This window comes from Festucalex cinctus, chromosome 19 (assembly GCF_051991245.1).
Source record: "Festucalex cinctus isolate MCC-2025b chromosome 19, RoL_Fcin_1.0, whole genome shotgun sequence".
Classification (NCBI taxonomy): Eukaryota; Metazoa; Chordata; class Actinopteri; order Syngnathiformes; family Syngnathidae; genus Festucalex; species Festucalex cinctus.
Genome location: NC_135429.1, coordinates 4,858,694 through 4,886,037, shown reverse-complemented (window position 1 = coordinate 4,886,037; position 27,344 = coordinate 4,858,694). Strand labels below are relative to the sequence as shown.

Genomic DNA, 27,344 nt, shown 5'->3' with positions numbered 1-27,344 from the left:
CGTCTGCGTTCTTCCATCCTGCGTTTTACACCGACTGGAAGCAATTTATCATGTACATCTTTGGACACGATTGTGAAATGATAAACTAGGTTTGTTAGTTTGGAAAACCCCCCAAAACAAAACAGGATTTGTTTACTGTAAACACAGTACAGTACACTATTTATACAATATTTTTGTGTGTGTTTTTCCCTTCTCCATGTTGTCTTTTCTAACCCAATCCAAGTGCACACAAATTCAAACATGCACAAAGTGTCTCTTGTTTTTTTTGTGTTTGGGGAAAAAAAAAAAAAAATAAATCCCTTTCAGTGTTGTAGCGTTTCACGTTGCATGCAGCAAAAACAACAAACATGATTGTCATCAAATCAACACGAATGTTTTTCAGAGTTTAAATTATGACTTCTTGTATGAGTCCTGTGGGTTATTAAAAAAAAAAAAAAAAAAAATCCAGAAAAAAAAATCCCCTTTCTTCAACTTGACTTGATGATGAATATTTCTTAAAAAAAATATATATAATGAGGCTGCAGTCAAAGAGCTTTGGGAAGGAACAAGCCGGTCATCATGCCATGCACAGTTACATGATTCAAGTCCACACATTTCATTATTAATAGCATCATAATTCATATTTTCTTGTGTCGTCAGTTCAGTGACAACATTTTTGTTACAAAGTAAAACACACCTCCATCCCCTCCACTGAGAACCATTATATAGACTTTTTTTTTTTTCTTACACCAACAATTATGTATCATCATCATCATGATCATGATCATGATCATGATTATTACTCCTCATCCTCAATATTAGCAGTACTATTTACACTGTTGGTCATTTGGTACAATGTTGACATCCACTGTAATGGCAGTATTTTCCCCTCATAAGCTCACGGGACACTTCATTAGGGACACCGTTCGATCACATAGATATAAAAATGCTCACTTTTCAGCGATTGTTGTAAAAATATGTTGTTGTTTTTTTTGTTTGTTTGTTTACTGATTATAATTAGCGTGCTCATTGCACATGTGCTTTCCAAACCTTGAAAACAAACCTCATTCAAATTTTTGGGACGGTGGCGTGATTAAGCTTTAAAGGTGAGCACATTACTATTATAATAATTATTATTCATAAAGGATTGTGTGCCTAATGAAGTGTCCTGTGTGTGCGCAGTAACCCCCCTCCATCTTCTTCTTTTTTTTGTTTTGTTTAGTACAGTAACGATTGTGGTTTCGCGTTGAAATCAGGTGTAGTTCAACGGTTGACCACAGGATGGCAGCACGCTTACTGTATTTCATTTAAATTCAGTATTTTTCAGTCCACAATGGAGAGGGGGGGGTTACTTTACATGCACGTTTGCGTGACATTCCCTGTGATGGACGCCGAAATGTGCTTGTATGTGCGCATATGTTGAAAATGAAACAACATGAGAGCGGAATGTTTCTTTATCCGAGTTGGGAATAGCATTTTTTTTTTTTTTTAAATCTTTCTCCGAAAAGAAGCTGACGAGTGCGCGGTTAGCGAGCAGTTACGGGCCTGGTGATTGATTTGATGCACGAAAAAAGTGAATGACGTCATTCCGTTGACGTGCATTGCGTAACACTTTACAAGAGGGCTGCAAACACAGAAGCTGGTTTACAAAAGCACAGTCAGTTAGTGCTAACAAATTCGCAATTTGACCATCATATTCACAGAACTGTTTTGATAAAAGGGACAAGCACTTATTTTTACATTATCTGAAAAGAAAAATGCATTTATTTGCATGTAAGCTAAGAAAAAAAAAAAAGTTTCAGAGCTCATTGTCTTTCGCTTTTTCAAGAAGCGATGAACGATGGGGGGTAAAATAATCAATTAAAATTGGATAATTGTATTTTAAGAATAATAATAATAATAAAAAAAATGTATATCTGATTTAATTTTACGGCCATATCACCCAGCCCTACAAGCTGTACTGTGCGTTATTCTCATCAGTGACATTGCAACATAACAAAAAGAATGTTGGTTAAAAGCATGTAAAAAAAAATTAAATAAAAAATTCACAGCAGGGGCACCCTTCAGTGTGCGCCCCCCAGTGGTCGGCCACGCTTACACGTACATGGCGGGTGACACGAAGCTCTCGCCGCGAGCGATGTTGGCGGTCGGCGGAGGCTCGTGATTGGTCGACACCGGGTCCAAGTCCGGGTCCAGGTTCAGGTTCAGGTTCACTTCGTCTGGCAGGGGAGGTCCTCCGCCGTTTGGCGCGCCGGGAGTTTCCCCGCCAAAGTTCTACAAGTAAAAAAATAAAAAAATAAAAAAATAAAAATGTTTTGGCTGAAAGTCCGAATCTTTGGATATCAAATTGTTCTCTTCAAGAAAGTCGTAATCTTGAAAGAATCATATTTGAAAAAAAGTCATAAGTGAAATTTTGTGGACTAATTCTTTCTCTTGAAATGTAAAGTGCATTACCAATACAATTTATTATTATTATTATTATTACGAGAGTAAAGTTATATATTTTGAAGTAAAAATTACTCTTTGTAAAATTAATCATTTTTTTTTTTATACATGTAAGTCATGGCTTTGCAAGACTAGTTGAAAAAGTTGTCATTTTTAATTTTAATTTTTTCGCTTAAAAATTCTGTAATTTGAGCAGATTTACGTCATACATTTTGTTGAAAAGAAAAAAAAAATCACAACTTTTTTTTAACAGAAAGGCCAGAATAATAGTGGAAAAAGCTGCAATTATAAGTGATCCTATTTATTTATTGTTTTTGCTTAGCAGAATTAAAGGGATACTTTACTTATTTTGCCATTTTTGGCAGTCAAACATTAATATTTTTCATTTTCATTATTTTTCATGAACAATTAGTACCTTTAAAAACACATTTTGCAACTTGCTGTCGACTGAAAATGACATCACAAGAGCTCAGGTAACCATGTCACATGACCAAACTTAAAAAAACAGGTGAGCTGTGATTGGTTACCTGAGCCCTTGTGATGTCATTTTCAGTCGACAGCAAGTTGCAAAATGTGTTTTTAAAAGGTACTAATTGTACGTGAAAAATAATCTAAGTATCAAATTAATTATAGACAAAATATTAACTTTTTATTGCTATAATGGGATAAATAAGTGAAGTATCCCTTTAAGTTTGTTTTTTTTTTTTTTAATAGAAAAAAAGTCATAAACCAAGGATAATTATTTCATGATCAAGTCATAATCTTGCAAAATAACAGTTGAAAAAAGTTCTAATATGAACGTTGGAATGGAATTTTTTTTTCCATTTTAAAAATCTCGCAAGATTTAAGTAACATTTTTGTAAAAAAAAATCAAAATAAAAATGACCCTGACAGGCTCGCTTCCCGTGGGCTCGTAGTAGACGTCCCCCGCCGGCGCGAGCGGCGCCATCTCGGCGGCAGCAGGCGCTTCCGACGGCTTGTTGAGCTGCGAGCACACGTTGGAACAAACAAAAACGGATTTGTTCAGATCTGTAAATATTCCTTACACTGAAATCAACGATGACGTAACTCGCCAATGACATGCTGTGCATGTTGTATGAATGCTAACAGATGCTAACACAGGCTAATTGCGGACCTCCTGCCGCCTAGTGGACGTGCATTTAATTGTTCTGTTGATTATTTGTCGTAAGTAACATTCAGAACAATTGATTGAAATTGGATAATTTTCTACACGGTCACTCAATTAAGCGCTAATCACCTCTGATCAATACACAACACTTATCGATTGCCTGATTGACTCACCAGCTCTGTGGAGCCGCCACTCTTGACAGGGGGCGGGGGCTTGTGCTTAGGGGGGCCACTGATTGGGCGACAGTCATTCATATTAAAACGATGAAACCAAACGTCTGAATGATCAATAATGGTTTGGAAGTGGCCGAGGACTCACTCGGCGTCCCGCTGGCGTCTGCGGACGAAGAAGACGAGACCAACGACGATGCCGATGATGGCGAGGGCGCCGATGAGGCCGCCGACCACCGCGCCTGGCGACGGGCCCGCCGCTATGGGACGCGCCTCCTCTGGGGGGCGACACATGACACAAAATCAGTCCAGTCAGTCATCTTTATTTTTATCGCGCTTTCAAACAGCCGCACTGTGTGCGTGTCATAGAATTATAGAAATTAGGAAGGAATTGACGTTCTCAGGAGTTGTTTTGGTCTTTAATGAATCTATAAAATGTACTTTTTTTTTGTCACTTTTTAAATTGAAATACAGAAAAAAAAAGTTAACTTTTATCTACCATATTCTAATTTATTAGCACTTGTACAGTAAATGTACAAAAATATTTAAAGAATGGCTAATAATTAAAAAAATATATATATACAAATTGTAGTACTGAAAAACAGATAATCATAAAAAGAGTAAAAGATTTTTTTTCAAAGGTTTTCAACTTTAGAGAGCACAAATGAAACACTTTAAAAGTGCAGCTGAAATCCAAAATGCTATTTTTCTTTTGGGTCTATGATTTCCAGACAAGATACTTCACTGCATGTTTTGTGCACTTTTTCCATGCATGAATATTTCCTCGCTTTTAACGGAGCGAAAAGTGGCCAAGGTTACATTATGTCCTCCTTGAACTCTTTCTGCTCATAAAAATGTGCGTAAAAACATTTAGGGTGTTTTATTTTTCCCTTGCAGGAACTGGAATGTGTCAAGGTGACACCATTTTCTTTTTCAAGCCCTTGAGATGACACAAAACTAAACAAAAAGGAGAGAAAGGAACATGAATTTTCCCTCTTTGCTTTCCGTGCCTCACCAGCAGGCGGCACTGTGTGCCAAGCATACGCACGGGCCAAGGATTGTTTGGATTTCAGATGGACCCTGAAGGCACCACAAGACTTCCGATAACATTCAGCGAGTTATTTGAGGGGTGAAAACTAAGTTTTACAGACTGTCCCTGAAGTAAGATAAGTAAAATAGATAGATGGATGGATGGATGGATAATAGATAGATAGATAGGAGTTATAATTTAATTTATAATTTATAATTTAGAGGCTTCCGGGTTTGGCGTAAGACTTTGATTTTGTAATCATGGGGAAGGCAGGAAGTGTTTGGTCGGTGCTGGATTTCACTTTGATTTATCTTTCTTTTCTCTTTATTTTTTTCTGACCTTTTCTCTGGTCTCCTGACCATTTAAACCTCACGACTCTGGCAAGATTCTGAAGTACCTGGTTAAGGCGAAGGGTAATGGGATATTTATAAGGCTTTAGGTGAATTAATGAGTATAAATTTATACGTATTTGCGCGCACGCACGCACGCACGCACAAAAAAAAAAAAAAAGAACAAAAAAAAAAGAACAAAAAAAAAAAAAAGAACAAAAAAAAAAGAAGAGCAATGATGATAAGACGTTGAATCGGTAAGACTACCGAATGAACAATTCTGAGCTCTTAAAAATAAAAAAAAATAAATAAATAAAAAAAATAAAAATAAAGGATGGATAGATAGATAGGAGTTATAAGAGCAAGAGGAGGAAAAGGAGGAAAAAGAGGAAAAGGAGACGGAAGCGGCATCTTCATTCCACTTCCTGTGACGTTTTGTCCTCCTACCTTCCGGCCTTTTAACCTTCCTCATGTTTTGATCCCTCTCTCATCCTTTCGACCACTTTACTTTTTTTGCACACGCTCTTCACAGGCACTTTTCTGCCTTCCAGCATAGTCTTGTTGCTCATTTGCGCTCATGGAAAAATGGCCTTCCCTCAGAAAAGCACCTCTTTTTCCCCCACACACACACACTCTCATTTGCACACACGCACGCACGCACACACGCGCCCCAGTGTGACTCAAAAGCATCCACATTAGCATGCCCGATCCCATTTACAGACAAATTGACTCACTGACGCTGATGAGCGCGAGCAAAGAAAACACAAATCCATAAACACCACAAACAAGGACGCCCCCCCAACCCCCCCATCCTCACCCAACACACGCGCGCACGCTCGCAGCCAGCCCCCCCTCCAGCCTCCAAAAGACTTCCAAAGTGACGAGTGCACGGAAATGACTGCAATCAGCCGGCAATTATGGTGAATAAAGCGGGAGATTTTGGAGGCTAAAAGCTTCTTTATTCCTTTCAGTAGGCCACTTGAAGAGGACGAGGAGGAGGCGGGGCCATTAAAAAAAAAATAAAAAAAAAAGGTAAAGAGCAGCTCTGTCTGTGGCACTATAGATGATTCGAATTTGCTCTCGTTTGTTTGTTGAAGCCCCAACTTGGGTTCAACACAAACGTGTTCACAAGAAACCACTAAGTGAGATTATGTTTCTTTTCCAGCAAGAAAATGAATTCAAACCACAGAAGAAGACAATTAGTACAAAAGAAAGGAGATAATAAATTCAAACGCAGAAGAAAAAAAAAAGAAGAAGAAGGAGAAGAACGCAAGATGCTCAAAGAAGAAGATGACACATTAAAATTACAACAGACTTGGACAAAAAGCATTAATTTTGTAAAATACACTCACGAAACACCACAAGAGACGAAGAAAAATTCCCCCCCAAAAAAATTCTAAAAAATTCAAAAATTCAAACCCAGTAGCATAATCGTTTTTTACTTATCAATAAGAAAATCCCAGTGTGCTTGCTAAAAATGTTATTTTTTTCCTAAGTAGATTCACAATTACACCATTAGGCTAGCAACAGCCAAATCACAGAAGAAAAAAATTCAAACCACACAAGAAAAAAAAAAAACGCTCTCCTCATAAGCATAATTGCCAAAGTCAGTTTTAACCTACTGCCACAATATACATTAAAATAATAAAATACCAACATGCGTGCTCAAAATGTTTTTTTAAACTTCTGAGTAGATTCTTAGTTGTTTTCTGAAAAAAAAAAAATAAGACTTATTAGGCTCACCAAATTCAAATACATAAAAGAACACAAAGAAATATATTCAAACCACACCAGAAAATACATTTTCACCATGATAATAAATTGTTAGCTTAATAATGGAGTCATTGTTAGCTTTGTGTCACAATACAGATTAAAAAAAAAAAAAAAAAATAAAAAAAAAAAGCTATATGTGCTTACTCAGAATTGTCTCGATTGTCAGTTCTCCGATAAAAATAAAACATGACTTCAGCAATTACCGGAATTCAAATCAGTGACAACAATACATTAAAAAAAAAACACAGAAAAAGAAGAAGAAAACAAATTGAAACCACAAAAAAAAAAATACAAAGAACAGAAGTAGACAATCAATGACAAACAAAAGAAGACGACAAATTCACACGCAGCGGAGAATAAACCAAAGCACAAAAGAGCGCTCAAAAGAAAAAGACAATACATTCAAAGCACAGAAGAAGAAGTCAATAATTAAAGGCGAGGCGATGAATAATTCCTCGCAAGTGGATGAAGACGTGACGTCGGTTCGGCCCCAGCAATTAACTTGCGCGCTGGCGTCGCGTCGCCATCGGCTTTCCATTCGCCGGGACGTGACATGTTGGCGTCGCGGGGACTTGACCCGCCACCGTCTTCGCCAAACGCGAGGCTAAGCTATCATGAGCGCCCACCGCCCGCTCCTCGGGCCCCCCGCGCATCCTTTGACCTCACCTCGCATGAATTATTGATGCTGTGACCGCGTTCTGTCCCCGAAAGGGAGCAAAGTCTTGTGCGGTCGGAGGGATTTCGTCTCCTCACAGCAGCACACACAAACGCTGTCAAAAAATGAACTGTAACCAAGATAAAGGCAAAATTCTTTGTCTGTTTTTGTTTAATATCATAATATAATGGCACCGCAATTGATAATCATCGATTATTTCAGGTTGATTACGGTGAGCAGATTTACTTGATCCAACATGGTGGAAATGTGCATGACAACAGGCAATCTTTTCCTCCTCCACTTTATTTATTTACTTTTTAAGATTTTGTTTCATCTGTAAATCACAAAAATATAACATTTGTTCATAACGTTTCGCCACTGTTCCAACAAGATGTGGTTCTTCTTCACTTTTAGAATGCAAGTGTCTTCATTGGTGCCTCTTGGAAGGCAGCAAAACGCTGCCCCCTGCTGGTCGGAGACATTGCACCCTAAAAGACCGCAATACGTAAAAAAAAAAAAAGACCTTCATAATATTTATCTATGTTAATCTTCCACTTTTTGAATTTACATTGCTTCATATGTTAAAATGTCCACATACTCTTTAGTTTTTCGTTTTCATTAAAGTATCAAAATTAATTTCTGATAAGAAAATATACTATAAACAGATCTATCGTAATTATTTATTTTTTGCTCTATCCCCTTTTCCCTTTTCCATTACTCTACTTTTGCTCACTGTTCCGCCTTTCTCGCCATGAGGTGGCACACACTCATGGCCAACAACGAGGCACTCTAAACTAGGCAAATTTAGTTAACTATTGGCAGACAATTTTGCTAAAACGAAGTATACTACAGTCTTCCTCTGATGAACTTTTTATTGTGTTTTTCAGTCCAATTGGTTTAGTGTACATCGACACACAAACACGCAAAGCAGCCGCGTGTGACCTTTTGTGTTTCAATTTGCCTCCCAGTGCTCGCCGTTTTGTATCTGTCCCCACCGTCCGTATGTCTCTTGCCATTTAACAGATTACACACACGTCTCCCGAGTGTCGGAAAGATGGAGGTGGGTGCGTGCGGAGAAAATGGCAATGCTCTCTAAATGATCCACAGCAAATGAGTTTATCTGAAAGACACACAGCCCCCAAAGCATCCACCAACAAAGTGGGTCAAAGCCTGACAGGGAGGGAGGGAGCAAGGGAGGAGAGGAAGCATGGAGGTTCGGAGGTTGGGAGCGAGCAAGCGTGGAAGTAAGTAAGAGCGAGGTGGGCAAGGGAGCAGGAAGCACGGCAAGGGGGGTCAACGGAGCTTGGCGGAGGTAAGACGGAGGTTGAGCATCGTAGTGGTTGAGGGAGTCGAGTCTAGCAGGAGCAAGTAACAAAGGAGGTGAGTGGATTGGGAAATAAGTGAGCATGGGCAGGTAAAGCTTTGGATTCCGCCTGTTTTACTGCCACTTCTCCTCTCGCTCACCTTGATGTAGTGAGTAAGCGAGCGAGTACGAATGTAGCATGTGAGGGACGGTAAGGAACAAAATCTGGACTCAAACTCCGAGACAGTAAACTGGAGATAGCGTGCGTGTATTTTGGTTGCACGTCCTGTTGGAGCAACACTTCTGCGGGGTGCTGGCGGGATCGAAGCGTATGCTAGCTGCCATCCGCTGCCACGCCAAATATCACTCACTCATTGACACACGCGCAAAAACGCACGCAGGCGCGCATACACAGACGCACACGGCTTTGAGCCCTTGCGGCCTCCCCGTCCTTGCGACCATATCGGTCAGCCGTCCCGCGCGCGCGTGCACACGGCAACATTGGCAAACCAACAATCTAAAAATAGCACAAGTCATAATATCATTCATACACGTGCACATGCACCCACACAGAGTTAAGCCAGAGGGAAGGAGAAGATGAGCCCAGTGGAGCAGCTCTCTGCGGAGTGCGATAGAGTCAATAGAGGGCACTCTCTCTCACTGCTGATGGAAAATGAAAGGGAATCTTTTCAGATTGATTGTTTTCTGTATTCTAATTCGGTCAAGTTGGCCGGTCAAGTCAAAAAGTCAAGTCGAGTCAAGTCTCTTAGTATTTAAGTCGGGAAGTCGACAAGTCAAGTTGTTCCGTCAACTCAAGTCAGTCAGTCAGTCAGTCAAGTCAAAGTCAAATCAAGTCAGTCAGAAAGTCAGTGAGTCAAGTCAAGTTAGTAAGTCAGTCAGTCAGTAAGTCAAGTCAAGTTACTCAGTCAGTCAGTCAAGTCAAGTCAAGTCAAGTCGGTCAGTAAGTCAGCGAGTCAAGTCAGTAAGTCAAGACAAGCTAAGTCAGTCAACTCAAGTTAGTAAGTCAGTAAGTCAAGACAAGTTAGTAAGTCAGTCAAATCAAAGTCAAGTCAAGTCAAGTCAAGTCAGTCAGTAAGTCAGTAAGTCAGTAAGTCAAGTCAAGTTAGTCAGTCAGTCAAATCAAAGTCAAGTCAAGTCAAGTCAAGTCAAGTCAAGTCAGTCAGTAAGTCAACGAGTCAAGTCACTACGTCAAAACGTCACGTTGGTCAGTCAGCCAAGTCAAGTTAGTCAAGTCAGTAAGTCAAGACAAGTCAAGTCAGTCAATCTAGTCAAGTTAGTCTAGTCAAGTCAAGTCAGTCAGTCAGTCAGTTGAGACAATCAGCCAAGTCACATCTAGTCAAGTCAGTCCGTTAATGGAACCCATCGTCCCAACATCTCCCAATGCAAATGGAAAAATCCTGTGTGATGACATCTTCATGGACATTGTCATCCTCCATGAACCAGGAAGTAGCCTTCTCCACTATTTGTTCTCCATTAGTTGTCACTATGTTTCACTCTTTTTCCCTCACAATGAAAGAGCCTCCACCCACCCTCGAATCCCAAATGATACAGGCCAGTCCCTTGACGGCCCGACAAGTAGCAACCACATTTTTATTAGATTTTTTTTACCTCAGTTGTTGTTCAAATAGTACCCTCCCAGAACCAGGACGTAGCCATCTAGCTAACAATGAGAGTAAGCCTATACTGCTAGCTTTTCCTGCTGACTTTAGTCAAGTTATTTGAAGTTTTATGGCTAAATAACAACAGAAAGGTCTCTGAGCGCAAATGTTGGTGTCTCATTGTTGTCCCCGCCTGCTGTCATCTTGACTCATGACCGCCATTAGCCGCCATTAAGAGGCGATAAGCACACTCGTCTTCTTTAAAGCTTTAAGGTGGAAGCTCGTTGAGGAAAAGTACAGTAACGTTTGCGGGCCGCGGGGGGAGCATTATCTTCAAACAGAGGACGAGGAGGAGGAGGAGGAGGAGGAGGAGGAAGAAGTGGAGAGGAGATTAGAAAGTGGCATCAAGAGACGAGGAGAAGAGAAGGCGTCGGCGGCAAAAAAAAAAAAAAAAAAAAGAGAATCGCAAAGATAGAAACGCGGAAAGGAGAGACGGATTCCTCCCACGGAGCTCTCGGTTGCCTTTGGGGAGGTTAACGGCCCGCAGCGCCACTGCACAACATCAACACAAAAACGAGACAATAAGGGGCTGCGGCAGCAAATTATTAGGAACACATCCGAGTGTCACGCATGGCAGGCGGACCTAATCAAGTGTCCGGCGTGAGTCGCACATTTAACAGCGGCGGAATGAAAATGTCAGCATTAAGGAGGGTCGCATACACGCATAGCGTCTCCCTTCCATGCTAATTTTCTGCCTGATTTGCATAATAAAAGGCTGTTGTGTCAATTGGAGTTAATGTATGCTGATTTATCCTCCCATCACCTTGCTGACAAAAGGCAACCTGGCAGGTTAAACACGCCGTGCCTGTGTGTGTTTGCCAATTTGCGTTTCTGCGTGCGTTTGTGAGTGAGTGGGGAAAAAGTCATCAAATTGAAGTTTGTGTTAAATTTTTGAAAGTGTGAGAAGACAAAGATGCAGGCCGGGCACGTCTTTGGGCTCAGGTGTTCTTTCCTTTCATTCCTCAGACATTCACTCCCAGCAGGAGTGTGCGTGTGCGTGCGCACAGGTGAGAGGGAGGGTTTGTGTTGTGCAGCCTCAGGCTAAGAGCTGTCAGCTTGTATAGGATGTAATTAAAATTCTCCACGTGTAAAATGTGCACTGTACGTTTTATGCATGTCCACGCATTGCTACATATGTGCATACAACACAACGAAGAGACAAAAAAAAAAGACGAAGGGGGCGCTGACAAGGCACGCCGAGTTGCCGTGTTGTGAGGAGCCTGTCAAAAGTGTCTTCACCTGCACGCACGCACGCACGCGCACACGCGCGCGCGCACTGCAGGCAAGTCGGCACAAATACAAATAAAATAGAGAGTGAAAAACAAAGAGAACAAGAACATTGTTGGAGGCAAAGTGTCAGCTAGTGTGTTGTTGGACACACAAACACGTGTGGGTGTTGCTTGTTAAGGTGCGTGTGTCTTAAAAAAAAAAAATCCATAGCAACAGTCAAAGAATGTTCCTGAATAAAAAGAGCGACTGTTTAAGCCTCAGTGGAGGTTCGTTTTGTATTCAGTTAGCATGTTAGCATTGTTAGGCTCAATTAGTATGTTAGCATCAGCACGTTGTAGGCTAAACTTCAGCCTGTGGGAAAAATACAAAATGGCAGCCGTATTTGTGGAGTGAGTTGTAGCGGCCATCTTTGTAGAGTATGTTGTGTCAATTAGTGACATAGCAGCCATATTTATAGCGTTGTTGTTGTTTTTTTGGAAGCTACATTTGCGGATCGAGTTGTGGAGGCCATGTTTAGATTAGATAGATTTTGTCATATTTGTAACGTGTTTCGGCAGCTTTAGTGTGGAGAGTCAATGGTGGCAGCCATCTTTGTAGTGTCTTTTGGCAGCCATATTGGTAGAATCAGTTGTGGGATTAATTTTTGTAGAATTTATGTAGCAGTCCTATCTGTAAAGTGTTGTGGCAGCCATATTTATGGAGTGACTTGTGATGACCATCTTTGTAGAGTAATGTAATATTTGTAGTGTGTTTTGGCAGCCATATTGGTCGAGTATGTTGTAGAAGTCATTTTAGCATGTCAAAGAATGTTGCTGCGTGAAAAGAGTGACTGTTTTAAGCCTCAGCTGAGGGTTGTTTTGTATTCACTTAGCATGTTAGCATTGTTGGGCTCAATTAGCACGTTAGCATCACCACTTAGCATCAGCGCATTAGCCACTACTCGCTATTGCAGGTGTTGTGGTGGCCGTATTTGTGGAATATGTTGATACAGTCATAGTTTTCACATCTTATGCATCTAATGTTAGTAAGTGAAAAAAAAAAATGGAGCAAGCATAACTTTCCTGCATAATTAATGCTAACAGTGGGAGCATAGACATGTTTGTTGAGTCTCTGGATTGGGTTGTGGCGGCCATGTTTGCAGAGTTCACCGCTGATAGGGGTTCTTCGTTTCAGGAAAACGGTCAAGTAGGAATGAGTACAGTGTTGATTTTTTTTTTGCTATGATGTTCAGGTACACAATCTTCACATCACCAGGAGGAGAAGCTGGAGAGGGTGAAGTGGAGGTGGGCGTGACGAGAGGAAGGCGCGCGCTGCTGAGCAGGGAAGAAAAAAAAGCTGATTAGATGAACGTGGCGACGAAGAGACGAGACGAGACAAGACGAGACGAGACGCGAGCCGTCGTAATTGCAACTTTCGCGCTAAACGCGCTCGCAGGCCTCGTCCTGTAAAGTGGATAAATGCCGAGGAGCCAGACGGCATCTTCAACCTCGGGTCGCTTGATGGCGGAATAAAAGTGCTCGTTAGTTGGTTGCATCATCTCATGAACTTTCCTTTCTAGGCCAGCCTCATCTTCGGACCTGTTCATCCACCACGCACCTGTTTAGTGCCCCTTCCCTTCTCACGCTCTATTTACACACTTTGCTTCCGCGCTCACACGCATCAGGCGGAAGACGACGCGATGCGACTCGACGAGGCATTAAGAGACGAGCAGACGGACGTCAGAATGATGAAAGTCGGCGGAAACGTCATCGAACGCGAGGATGGCGGACGGCCGCAAACGCGACAAACGCGCTCGTCTCTCTTCATGCGATTCCGCGTCCTCTTTCGGTATGCCACAAATATATTTGAATACTTTGTAAATATATTTGTTTTATTTTGCTATTTTTTTAAATTTACATTTGACCTTTTATATATTTTTTTAAGGCGTCACTGTGGGAAACTGACGTCATGAATGAAATCACAACGATGGCGACTAGCCGTCCAATCAGACGGCAGTGATGTCACGCTCCGTCCCGGTGGCTCCTCCCCCTCATTGTGCATGCAGCCCGTGCGTGTGCCTGGTGAGTTTGCGCCCGCAGGCGATCGCGCGCCACTTCGGCCTCATTGTGTCATTCTGCTCTTTGGTCCCGACGACGACGACTGAGGAAACGTCCCGTCCGTGACTTCACTGCGCATTCCGATAAGAGTGACAACGATGACACCTTCAACACACCGACAACTTGTGCACTCCCTCCGGCGCCCTCCGGTGGCAGGAGGCAGAATTTCTTGGAAGGTTTGAAAACTGAGGAAGTGACAGAATGCAATCTTGAACCCATGTCACAAGGGCTGCTCGATTATGGAAAAAATTATTATTACGATTATTTTGGCAATAATCATGCTTATTTACTTTTTGATACAAAACAAGAAGATGTTTAGGCATTTAAAAATATTAAGACCAATTTAAAAAAAATAGAACACTATAATTATGTAAATGGAATTTATCATTTATAATTATAGAATTATGTAAGTTTATTTTGGACCAAACAGAATTTATAATAATAAATTTTACAATAATCTATATTTATGTTGGCAAAACTTGAAGTTGGAGTGCAGCATGTGCACTGACTGGCAATAGGACAATCATTTAATGAAAATGTTTAAACGTAAAAAACAAAAAAAATTATGCAAGTTGCTTTTGAATGAAACAAAAATGATGAAATTATTTATTTTAAAATTAAAAAAGATGTAAATATCTAAATTTAAACAACTCAAACATGAATATTTTTTTACGATTATGCTGATTTTGTAATTGTCGAGTGTAATAATTGAAATTGAAATTGAATTTCGATGAATTGCATGTCACGTCAACAACAAATAAACCACTGTCACATGAGGACTGTGTCATGACTGGGTCATGACTGGTTATGTTTGGGTCATGACCGTGAGGTCAAGTGTCTGTTTTGACATGATGTAATCGGCATCTAGTTTCAACTGGTAATATGCTACGTGATGTCAGGAATCTTTAATATCTTGATCTGGCCAACAGCCAATAAGATAATACAATGTCAGTCCTGTTACCCACATGTCTAGCCATAACCAATCAGATCGATACGTTGTCTATATAAGCCAGTCTGAGAAGTGTGTGTTTTTGTCGGGTTATTACCTCTGTTCGTCTGTGCAACTCTCGAGTCAAGTTTGTTCCACGCCTGTCGATGTGTTTTTGGGATTCAACCCCAGAACATAACAGACTGTCAAGAGCATTAGCTAGCTGTTCACTATATATTCAGAGTGCGTCGTAGGCAGCCATGTTCGAGGACTACTCGGTGGCGGCCATTTTGGTGGCAATCTCCATTTAGACGCTCACAAATAAATCTCACAATGTTGAGTAAAACGCTTTATATCTCAGCCACAGGCTGGCACATCGTCAACATTGGCAAGTGCTGCTAGCGCGCGCGCGCGCGCATGTACGCGCACGCACGCACACACAAAGCAATGCATGTTGCCACGGAGATAAGCGAGCTCTGATTCGCACCTGAATCCCTCGAGTGTGCGCGCTGAGATTACGCTTCCGCTCGCAAACACACAAAACACGGTCAAATAAGCAATAAAATGAAATAAAACTATCTCGTCACAACACGCATATTTATATTCACATGCATACAGCAGCAGGGGAGAGTGACGGCAATAACGCAGGGCAATAAGTGTAATAATCTCCGTGTCGCTCCAAGTGCAAGTGCCGGGCACAACGCCAATGACCCGGAGGAGACGAGATGGAGGCTGACGCGCACACACACAGACGTGCGCGCGCACACGGGCAGACACGCGCATATGTTGACATTCGCACACAGACACACAAAGGTCAGTTGGTGCAACGCTTTGCTGACACAGTCAATGTTGTGCTGCTCAGCGGAGATGCGGGCGGGCGCTCGTTCATTCCCGATGACCTACGCGGCAGACGGCCAATCGGCAGCCAGCGGGGCCGCGGACCATCGCGCGCACACAAAGCATTTTGTGCCGTTGATATTTTTGCAAAAAAAAATACAGTTGAGTCACTTTATTACAACAATGAGAGCATCGAGGCAAATAGGAAAGGAGTAATTCAAGTAAGTGGCAAATTGCGCTGCACTTTCCAAAACTGTTAACACTGCCGGACATGATGATGCTCGCAGCCGGCACAACAAATGTGATCCAGCGTGTCGCCGGATTAGCCGAGGCGCGTCGCGCACGGTGGCGGCGCCGTGAAATGAATGTATCGATCTGGCGCAACGGGCGCAACGCTCACATCAGATCCAAAACGCTGCACGCCGACTTTAGCCGTAGCGTTCAAATGTGATATGGTGTATGTGTAGCATATTCATTTTATGCATATTACATTTATCATGTACTACACGTAATTTATTGTGTTGCACACAATGTACTATGTAATATCATGTAATAAACATGTATTAACATGTAATAAAAACATTACTACATTATCTTGCATGTAAAACGTGTAGTAAATTTGCAATATGAAGTACATGTATATTTGTAGTACACTTTATTTGTAGTATGTGTGTGACGTTAATGTGCAATATATGTGATGTGAATGTGTAGTACTTTGCATGTGTATAATAAAAATAAATTTAGTACATGTGAGGTGTATGCGCATCCTGAAAATGTTGATAATATGTAGTACATGTAATTTATGTGTCAGTACATTTTATGCATTCCATAATACTGATAGTGCATATTGTAATATAAGACCGTTACAGTTTTGGACATTGACAAGTTGGCCGAAGCGTCCTGGTTATCGCATCACTTCCTGTTTGAGGCTGGCGAGTCGCAAGCTTAAAGCTTTTCATTTCCTGTCCGCCGAAAGACTATTATGGGACGCTCGTATCTTCTTGATCATCACGCCGAGCGACTCCACTTGAGCGTTCAGATGCTTGACGGCGGCAAAACGCTCGCCGCCGTCCATCGGTCATGTGACCGACGCTCATGGGACACTTCTTTAGGTTTGCATTTTTTTTTTTCTGTTGGTAATAGGAAAGTAGTACAAGAAACCATCCAAGGACATATATTGCAGTGATACATCTCGACAGGCTTTGACATGTTTAGTCCTCTTTTTCTTTTTTTTTTAAATCAAATTATCCGTCTCCGAAACATGGAGAGCTGTTCCGAATAGTTTGTAGGCCTAATTTTGACAGCCCTTGACGCAATGCCTTGTGGGTAATAGCCTGATGCGTGTCATTCATCTCTCGGCTCCATTAAGGGAGACAAATAGCCGCTGCTTGCTTGCTTGTGCGCGCGTGCGTTGAAAACAGCTCTTTCATGTTCTGGCTCCTATTTGGTCCAATTTTGCTTCACCTCTCATATTTCCTATCTTCTTTTCTGGCAAACACGCACACGCACGCACGGCGATCTATATCAGCGCGCGGTGTGTAGGGAGCTACTTTTCTTCTTGACAGAGGGCTAATGGGACTTTGTCTCATCAACACAATAAGCCACCTGTTGGTCACACAAACACATATTTATCAGTGTCAACCCCGCTGACCTCAATACTGTCCAGCCATCTTACCATGGCTCATGTTTGTCTGTTTGACTCGCCTCCAATCAGATAAGCCGAGCCAGAGTCCTTTGCGTTTTCCGACCGGACCAAACCGAACCGGCGTCTGCGTTCCCACGGATCGCCCACACGGCCGTTCCGACATCCCGCGCGGGTATTCTGCTCACGCGTTGAGCGGCCGTGTTGTTTCAAATGAGACGTTTTAGTCGCTGAGTCGAGGTTAGAAGAGACTTTTTTTTTTTTTTTTTTTAATGGGAAGCGAAGGACCGGCGGGCTCACCAGAATCACATCAGCGACTTTAAGACATCCGTTTAGCGCAAGGTGATAACTGGGAGGGAGGACGTGGCAGATGTTATTAGACCTTTATTCCGTCTCGAGACCCGAGGGTTGAATATTTTGGGAAAAGAAAAAAAAAAAAGCTTCTTGCGCTGGCATGATGGAGTAATCGCTGAGAAGATTGACTGCGAGAATCAACTAATTTGGCTCCTTTTATCTTCGGCACTACTGTGTCGAATTTTCTAATCATTAGCTTCTTGATTGTTTCCATGATGGAGCACCCGTAAACACTTCTTAATTAAACAAAAAAAAAAAAAAAAAAAAAAAAGAGAACTGAGAAAAGCAATAGGGTTCTTACTCTTGATACAATATTCAGTGCAACTGTGAATTTATTTTTTTGCTTCATTTGGAAAAATGTCATTGAAAATGCGATTTAATATGTGATTATCATCCCAAGTATTTTTTAACAATTACAAGCAATAAATTCATCTGTATTAGAAAATAAAATATCAGACTTATACAGAAATATTTTGGTCTTGTGTGTTATGCTTATTCTATCATAAAGGCAAATGAACCATGATTAATATGAGAGAGTTTATTATCTATTTACCTTTTGAGGAATAAATTGTTTAGAAAATGGATGGATGGATAATATAAAATCAATATTTTTTTTTTAAATCATAACTCATTGGCTCCCAGCCATTTTCACAGTAGCAATCCACGTTCGCTCCTGTCTGTTTTACTGGATTTTAACTGATTTTGTAAGGCCCACAGAATATTGTGTTCTATTGCTACAAAAACATGGAACCTATCAAAAGAAAGACTAAAGTCTCTTCTTTCATCAGGAAAATAAAGTATGTTTCTATCTGCTTCCGTTTTGCAGCAATTAGCATTAAAATACAGCTAAGTTTCATCAATTTTTACAAATCTATTTAGAATTGTGAGTAATTGAGCTTTTTTTCAACATGGCCCTGGTTGATCTCATATGCTCTGCTGCCACCTGCTGGCCGTTTGTGTAATAACTACCATTTCTGCAACTGTTCTTTGCAGTTGAGAGGCTGCATCAAAGCCTTCTGTAAGCGCTAGCATAAAAACCATAAAAACCGCATCTTTGGGACACAAACAAAATAAAACGTATTTATACGTTTTTGGGAGCAGAATTAATCACAAATTGCACATTTTATATCTCAAGTTCCATCTAAATTTACAATAAAATATTTTTCATACTCTTGCTCACATGAAAGTGGAAAAAATGTGAAACTAATAGAAATATGGCTACATCTTTTAGTCATTGATACAGTAATTTCATAATAATTCTTAGAATTGAGTTAAAATTAAAAATAAGTTTTTTTTAAAGACTGTAAAAAAAACAAGTGATATTGATTTGAGTTTAGGTCATTTTACTGCCACTAGATGGCCTAATTGCATTTGTAAGACATTGGTGACAGCTCAGAGCTATCTAAAATTTAACATGAAGTAACTTGTGAAATTCTGCACATTTTTAAAATTGTAAAATACAACTTGTCCCCAAGTCTCCACAAATATATACATTATTATGAAATATATTACTGATAAATTTGGACATGACATTATCATCGTCATTAGTTGGCGTTAAAGGAACTTTAAAATAACTCACTAATTTGGACACCCCTAATATATATAATGATTCAATTCTCCACCCCGACCTAAAAAATGAAGACGTTTGGATCTTTGACGACGAAAAATCCTTCAAATGTGTTCTTGCTTTTGTCCGTCCAACAGTGACCGGACGGTGGCCCCCGCGCGGGTGTGACGCTTCCAAGTCTTGACGCGGGCCCCATTAAAAAGTCATTTCCACCTCAAGCGAAATAAAAAGATGATGAAATGTTGAACTTGTGACCCGCTTTGTCACATTTTTATGCAAATGAGCGAGCGAAGGAGGTGAGCGGCTCTCATTTGCCGCGGCGCAAAGTTCAACGGCTCCTTTAATCACCCGTCAATTTGGCTTTGACCTCTCGAATCCCTCCTGTCCATCACACCCGACTCTGCTGACCCTCATACGACGGACGCCTTCGTTTTTCGAGTGTTCCGTGACAATATTATCGGTATGTGAGACAGATCGCATGAGAATGTTGCATCTCACTGAGGCTCAGTATAATTAACTCATTCACTCCCAGCCATTTTCACAGAAGCAATCCCGTTCGCTCCCGGCTGTTTTACTGGATTTTGACCGATTTTGCAAGGCAGGCCCACAGAATATTGTGTTCAATTGCTATAAAAGAAAGATTAAAGTCTCTTCTTTCATCAGAAAAAAAAGTAGGTTTCTATCTGCTTCCGTTTTGCAGCAATTAGCATTAGAAGAGAGCTAAGTTTCATCAGTTTTCACAAATCTATTTAAAAAAAAAATTCTAGATGGCCCTGGTTGATCTCCTTTGTTCTGCTGCCACCTGCTGGCCGTTTGTGTAATAACTACCATTTCTGCAACCCTTCTTTGCAGCTGAGAGGCTGCATCAAAGCCTTATGTTTGCTCTAGTATTAAAAACAACAACAACAAAAAAACAACGTATACGTCTTTGGGACACTTACAACATTAAAAAAAAACGTATTTACACGTTATTGGGAGCAAATGAGTTAAGAGCAACAAGAAGTCAGCAAATATGTTATGTTATGTTATTCCAACAGGGCAGAATTGCTGCATGCGTTAAATTTAAGTTAAGTCAATTTTGATTGGTCTATCTATGGAGTTTCCCATTATATGTTAGCATGAAGCTAATGAGCTTTTGTTAGACTAAATTATTTGTTCGGCGTTAAAATAGAATAAAAACGTAAACCTTTTGTTTTATGTGTCAGTTTTGTTTGAAGCAAGCACACAAAGGGGTGTGGAAAGTGAAAAAAAATATATTTGAAAAATGTTGAAAATGGTTTCTATGTTTCCCATTTTCATATTACCATCACTGTAATGACGTAACACACCTTGAAATTTCATGTGGACGCTTGCCACACTAACTTGGGACGTGCTTGAAACTCGAAGCTTTAAGTCTTGAGGCGTACTCACGTCTCTGAAAAATCTATTTTGGAGGAAGACAAACAAAAAAAAAAAAAGCATCCGGCAGGTCTGATAACTGACAGGCCGGCAGGTGACGTGGGGGGTGCGAGGGATGGTGAGGGATGTCGGCTGTGTGATTTTGGGCATTTGACAGCGCAGGTGGAGAGGCTGAGCAGCGGCATCCTGACGACTGACAGCTCTCTTTAGCGTCAACTCAGCCGGCCCGCCGAGCGTGATTGACTCCAGTGATAGCAACGCTCGCCTCTCTTCTGCCCCCTACAGGGCTTTTTTTTTTTTTTTAATCAGCAGCCACAACCATAATTGATATTATTTGCTTGGTTGGTGTTCATCTATACACTCATGCTAACTATCTCTACTCACCATGCACACCACAACCCGGCAATTTTATTAACTTACAATTAGCATATTTGTATTTGCTTTTATTTTACTTTGTTGATTTTTAAAACAGACAAAGTAGATGGCATGAAAAATATAAACTATGAAACTTGAAATCATTTCGACATATTTACAATGAAAACAACGTCTCAGGATGCTTATGGAACATTGAGCATAGCCAAGGTCAAACTGACCCATTTTAAAGTTGGACTGCAAATTCGCATTATTTTTCTATGAAACTTCCCATCAATTAAAATGGTCTCTACTTTGACATATTTTTTTTTATTAAAATGGTTACTAATGTTTAATGGAATGCTTTTGGAACATTTCGAACACAGCCGGTTCAAATTGACCCATTTTAAAGTTGAACTACAAATGAGTGTGTTGCTCATCAGCAATTACAATGTTATAAATTGACATATTTTCAATTCCAATGGTCACTGATGTTTATTTAAATGCTTTTCGAATGTTCAACATAGACTGACCCTTTTCAGAGTTAAATAACTACAAATAGTAGTATTTCGCGGAAACTTGTTGAAAATGGTTGACTTGAAATTTGTGCATTGAAATCATATCATATTATCGGCATGTGTTTTTTCACATTCATCTGTTTTTGAACATTATTGTTGTTCCTGAGAAACCAACCTAACAGGAGGGTTAAAAAAAAAAAAGAGTCACAGATTTGTGATTCACAGGAAAAAAAAAACACTGTTTTTGTGAGCTCGGGCCTAAAAAGTATTGATGATGATTATTGAATATTGATAATGGTATTTGTGAACATGGGTTGACAGGGTTGTTTAATTTTGCACTTACTGTGTGGACAGGCAGTCCAGACACCAAACTATTTCCCATAATGTGTCTAAAACACTAAAAACCGCACAAAATGTTTCCGCTAAGTGTTCAACTCGTTGAGTTTGTCTGCACGCGTGTATGAATTATGAATACGCTTTTTTTAAAACAGCGATAATCACGTCTCGTCCGACTCCCTTTGCGCTTTTTTGCCTTTTGAGCGAAAAAAGTAGGCCAGAATAAAAAGAAGAAGAAGAAGAAGACGTGAAGGTTCTTGTGGCTCATCTTCACACGCTTCTTCTTCTTCCTCCATCTCGTTTTTTCCGCTCCAGACGCGGCGGGCGAGCGGCAGCGGCAGAAGCAGCTTTCGGCGCTGCTCCATTTGGCAGCGACCACGACGACGCAGACTACATTTATTAATTGAAAAGTTTTTCAATTATCCCTAACTGCTCACTTTTACAGCGAGACGGAGAGGGCGAAAAAATGGCTGAAGGCTCTTCTGCCTTTTGGGCCCGTCTAATTGGCGCCGAGCGGCGGGAATGGCTCGCGAAAAGAGCGGCTGGTGTCAACGCACAGAAAGCGTTCTTGAGCTTTCGTTTCGTGGCTTCCTTCCAGAAGTGAAAATGTACAAGAGACATTCATAAATGGACATAAAAAAACAAAAACAAAAACATGATGCACTACTGAAAAAGCCTTTGCCAAAAATTTCAAAGCCACTCAGCAAACTAAACCTAAAAACAAAGCCTGTTCTTAGCCAATAATAATGTTAAAAAAAAAAAAAAAAAAAAAAAAAAAGGGGGGGGGGGGGGGTATGGTTGTGTTCAAAATTAACCAATCACATTCAAACCGACCCTATCACCATTTCAAAAGCCTCTGATAAACCCAAATAAAGCCCAGATGTTCTAGTAGGCTTTTGTCCATTTATCAGTGGGTGTGCGCACTTTTGCAACCACATGATCTGTACAGATTATCGGTTACATTACTTGTAATGGTGGAAACAGTTTTGAAAAATATCTCTCTTGGTGTTTTATATGCTGGACAAACCTGGAAATTTAACAAGGGTGTGTAGACTTTTTGCATTCACTGTCGTTTCAGAGATTGTCCTTATTTCACACCAAATCAGGACAGAAACAATGTGATTTAACAAATGAAAATACAATATTTTGTACCTAGAATATATATACGGTGTATATATATTAATCAAATTTTATCTGTTCTAAATGTACAATAAAATATATTTTTTCTGAGTTTTCATACGCTTGATAACATAAAAGCGGAAATAAATGTTAAACTAATAGAAATATGGATGCATCTTGATAGTAATTTGTGTTGAGGTCATTTTTCTGCCACGAGATGGCATAATTGCATTTGTAAGATGTTGGTGACAACTCGCTGCAATTTTCTTTTCATATTAAGAGCTATCTAATCTTAAACATGAAGTAACTTGTGAAATTCTGCACACTATTTCATAATCATCCATAAAATTGAGTTAAAATTAAAAAGATGTACTGTACTGTAAAAACGTGCGTGATTTGTGTTGAGGTCATTTTTCTGCCACGAGATGGCATAATTGCATTTGTAAGACATTGGTGACAACTTAGTGCATTTTTCTTTTCATATTAAGAGCAATCTAATTTTTAACATGAAGTAAATGAAGAAATTCTGCACATTTTTAACGTAAACTGTTAAAGGAACTTTAACTCAAAATGAATGCACTCATTTTGATACCCCTAATATAAATATATAAATACAGAATCTTGAGCTGTTATTACTTTTCATGATCTCCATTTGCGGCCGCCGCCTGCGCATTGAATGGCGGCTTCAAAGTCCGATTGATGAGGGTTGCGCCTGTCACGGCGTGAAAGGTGAGCTGACAGCAGTTTCGTGAGGGAGCGTCAATAAATGCAACGGGCTTGTCAAGTTAGGAGGAAGAAAATTCCAAAAGGAACGACGCCGGTTTTGCTTTTGAAACCGTCGCTGCAAAAGAAACGCGTCTTTCAAAGAAGAGAATGTTGCCTTTGGTTCCGGTCGCAGACGTTTTGAGGACGCCTCGTTGTTGTGGAATCGCAATCTCGGGGCAAAGGGCTCTTGCAAAGATTTAGTAACTTCAAACGAACCGTCAGCGGTTCTTTGTTTGTCGTTTGTGTACGTTTGAGATTGGCGGCGACCTGGGTTGACGTTTTTCATGGCTGATAGCGTCTCAAAGTAAACGAGACGGCGTCACAACTATTTTACATGAAAGATGTTGTCGTCACCTAGTGGTGAACAATGGTATTACAACTTAAAACTCTTGGCTATAATCATTTTTTTTTTTTTTTTCAAAAATTATTCAGGGGCCATCTCACTGATTTGGAATACCACAACGTGCTGTATTTTTTTTCCCTACAGTAAAGTACAAGTTGGACACACAAACACCCCTACATAAACATATACACATGCACACAAACACACACAAACACAATCGCCTTATTTAAAGCTGTGCCCTGAAAGTACAGATGTAAACAAGTTTGCCTTCTCGCACAAAACACCCGCTTCCTTGCCGCAAATATTACACACACACACACACACGCGTGCACACGCGTGCATAAACACACGTGCGCGCTATCCGCAAGGCATTCCAAAGTAAGCTGGTCTAATCCCGCCATGAGGAGCGGAGGAATAACTTTCACTTTTTCCACTGAAACTTGGCACATGCGCATACACGCATACACGCAGAGAATCGGAAACAAAACCACAACAAAACCCCCGAAGTGAGCAATCAGGATGTTCTGGACAATTCCCAATATATACTATTCGGTCCGAGCTGCTTTTGTTTTTGGACGTGTACTTTGTACCCTACGCTCCAAAATAACGCAGATGGGAAGATTATCCTACGCTAGTTAGCATACATTGGCGCAAACATTGTCAAGAAGCTCCTCGTCGCACAAAGGAACGTAAGCGGCAAGGACACCAACAAGGCAAAAAAAAACGTGCGCGATTAGTCAACAAAAATGCAAAACGTGTGCGCGAGGATGCGTTTAATCTGGTGGGTGAGCCGGACTAAATCCTCCCGCAGGGATGGATCACCCAACGCGGTCAAAGAGTTCTACACCCTCTCATCTTCTCACCGACTGATGATGAGAAGTATGGAAATGATTGTTTTGGGCGAGGGAAGACAATCATGTGTGAAACAACACGCCGAGGAGATAAATCCTCGTCTAAAAGCATCACAGGGAGAAGAATAAAATGTTTCCCGGGATCAGCATGTGGCATTATTTTCCAAATGTGGCGTGTCGCTCGCCTACTCGCAGCTTTAAAGACACTTTCAGCATCGACTTTGCTCGTTCGTGGACCTTTTCACAGACTTTCATGAATGGCTTCTTGAGATTGTTTTTTGTAGATCTATTCATTGTGGACATGCCAACCAAACATCTTGCACAAAGTCAAACTGGCTTCAGGGGCTGAATTAAAAAAAAAAATAAAAAATCAGCAAAGTCTGTAGTTCATCAAACTTCACCGCTTTGCTCTGCTTGCAAGCAATGACAAAAAAAATACTTCTGTCTAGTATTTGTGGTTCAAATTTGGTAGTAATCCGACAAGACCTCTAGAAGTTTGTCTTCGGAGGACTCCTGAACGTGGACAGACTGAAGCCAACAAATTTGCAAACTTCCTGCATCATTTGGAGAAGGGCTTCTTGAGACTTTTTTTGTTGGTCTACTCATGATAAAAGATTCCTACCAAATTTCATTTTGCTAAGTGAAACAGGCTTGGTCGGCTTTGGTAGCAAATGGACCACATCTCTAGAACAAGTTTTTGAAGGACCCCTAGAAATAAGCCTAAAATGTCATCATAGAACCCAAGTTTGCCCTTTCAGCTATTGGTTCTTGATATATTTTTTTTGTTGGTCTACTCATGATATACATTCGTACCAAATATCATGATGCTAAGTGAAACTTAAGGGTCTAGAAATAAGCCTAAAACGTCGTTTGAAAACAAAGTTTGAGTTTTTGGTCATTGATTATTGAGACTTCTAGTCATGACGACAGACATACCTACCAAATTTTATGCTACTACGTGAAACAGTCTACAGGGACTGAATTTTAACAACTTGTCAGGGTCACTACCGAGCCAATGTCTGGTCAATTTGGTGTGCTTTTGCATTGCAAACCCTCAAAAGGCAATTTAGTTGTCTTCGGAATAATACAGAAGTCATTGCAAGAATTCTAAGAACAATTCCAGGAAGTCAACCAAAGTTCTCATTTTGTGTTCTTAGTTCGTCCGTGTCTCCAATAAATGCGCACTTAGTTGAGCATCCTCGAGAAGAAAAAGCGGAAGGAGCGAGCAAGTCAACCCGGATGGGATCGCTTCAGAGAGGCTTGTCCACACGTCCTTGCGATAAAGCGCTTACGCAGCTTGACAACGCGGCGTAGGCAGAAGATGGGAAAGTTCCGCCGCATCATCCGTCAGCGTCGCGGCTGGCCCGGCACAAGCTCGGCTTTCGCCGGATTAACCACAAAAGCCGAGCTCAATCACTAATAGGCCTCCACCTCCTTCTCCTCCTCCTCATCCTCCTCTTTGCAGTCAGAAGACGATTCCAGAATGTTTCCATCCCGATGCGGAATAAAAGATGGTGGGAAGGAACAGCTTGTGCTGTGAAGAGGAGGACAGAATGCCAGCAGGTCTCGAGAGACGTGCTTGCCGATTCCTTGTAACGGCCTGACGACGGGTCACTTGGGACGACGAAGGACGCTTAAAGTCTTTACGACGCAACTGGTGGGTTTAAACATGAGTCACTTGTTGGGTGAAGTGGACCATCACGAAAATCACTGATGGAAGTGATGGTCATTGCTGATTTCAGATTTAATATTCTTGTCATGAAGACGAAAGATGTCGTTCAATGCGGTTTACTGTGTCAACTTGATTTCATGACGAGATAGCTACAAAAAAAAAACATCAGGATTTAACCTTCCAAACTGTGACGAACTGGAATGCACCACCTGCTACAAACTCGTTATTCTGCGGCAACCAGGCTTTCAAAAATACCAAAAACAATCAAGCCAAATGGGGATAAGAACATTTCAGGATTAACTCCATTGGTGGTTTCATCACACCTCGCCTTTGAGGTCTTCTTTGTATTCACCTCCTCTTCGACTTGTTTCCTTTTGAAATTCTCCAGCTGGAATGCCAAGCGAACACCCTCAACACCGCGTTCGCCTTGCGACTGCCAATTTGACGCCCTCAGACTTGGCAGAGGTTTTGTGGCATGCGTGTGGCGAGGTTGAGAGCATCCGTGAATGAAGATCAATCTTGACTTTTGTCAAAAGACTGAAAACCTCAAGTCACGTGGTCAGATTATTTGTGGGCGTGACCGTTTATTGGAAGGCTTTGAAAGACCGCAAAATACGCCAGTGGAACTAATTAGGATTGCGATGATGATGAACCACAGCCTTCATTATTGAAGTTTATACATCCTCATGGCCATTTTGTGGCTAAAGATGTTATGGGTACTAGTTTTGGGGTTGGCTTTGTCACGTGGCAGGTAAGGGTTAAATTTAGGGGCTAGGGTTAACCCTTTGGGTTGAGTTGAGGGTCACTGTAATTAAGTCCGTATTCCACTGAGGGATGAACGCTTG

General features: G+C 40.9%; 1 protein-coding gene across 2 annotated transcripts in view; it reads right to left on the bottom strand.

Moving 5' to 3' along the window:
- Positions 1-444: 444 nt before the first annotated feature.
- pvrl2l (PVR cell adhesion molecule related 2 like) overlaps positions 445-27,344 on the bottom strand; it is a 133,175-nt gene continuing 106,275 nt past the window's right edge. Inside the window, exons 7-10 of one of the 2 annotated variants that reach the window (XM_077506634.1) lie at positions 3,872-4,001; positions 3,727-3,784; positions 3,311-3,409; positions 445-2,253 (exon numbers count right to left, since the gene is read on the bottom strand). In XM_077506634.1, the coding sequence (XP_077362760.1) occupies positions 2,074-2,253; positions 3,311-3,409; positions 3,727-3,784; positions 3,872-4,001 (467 nt within the window). In that variant the 3' untranslated portion in view covers positions 445-2,073. The remainder of the gene's footprint in view (positions 2,254-3,310; positions 3,410-3,726; positions 3,785-3,871; positions 4,002-27,344) is intronic. The other variant, XM_077506635.1, reaches the window with a different exon arrangement.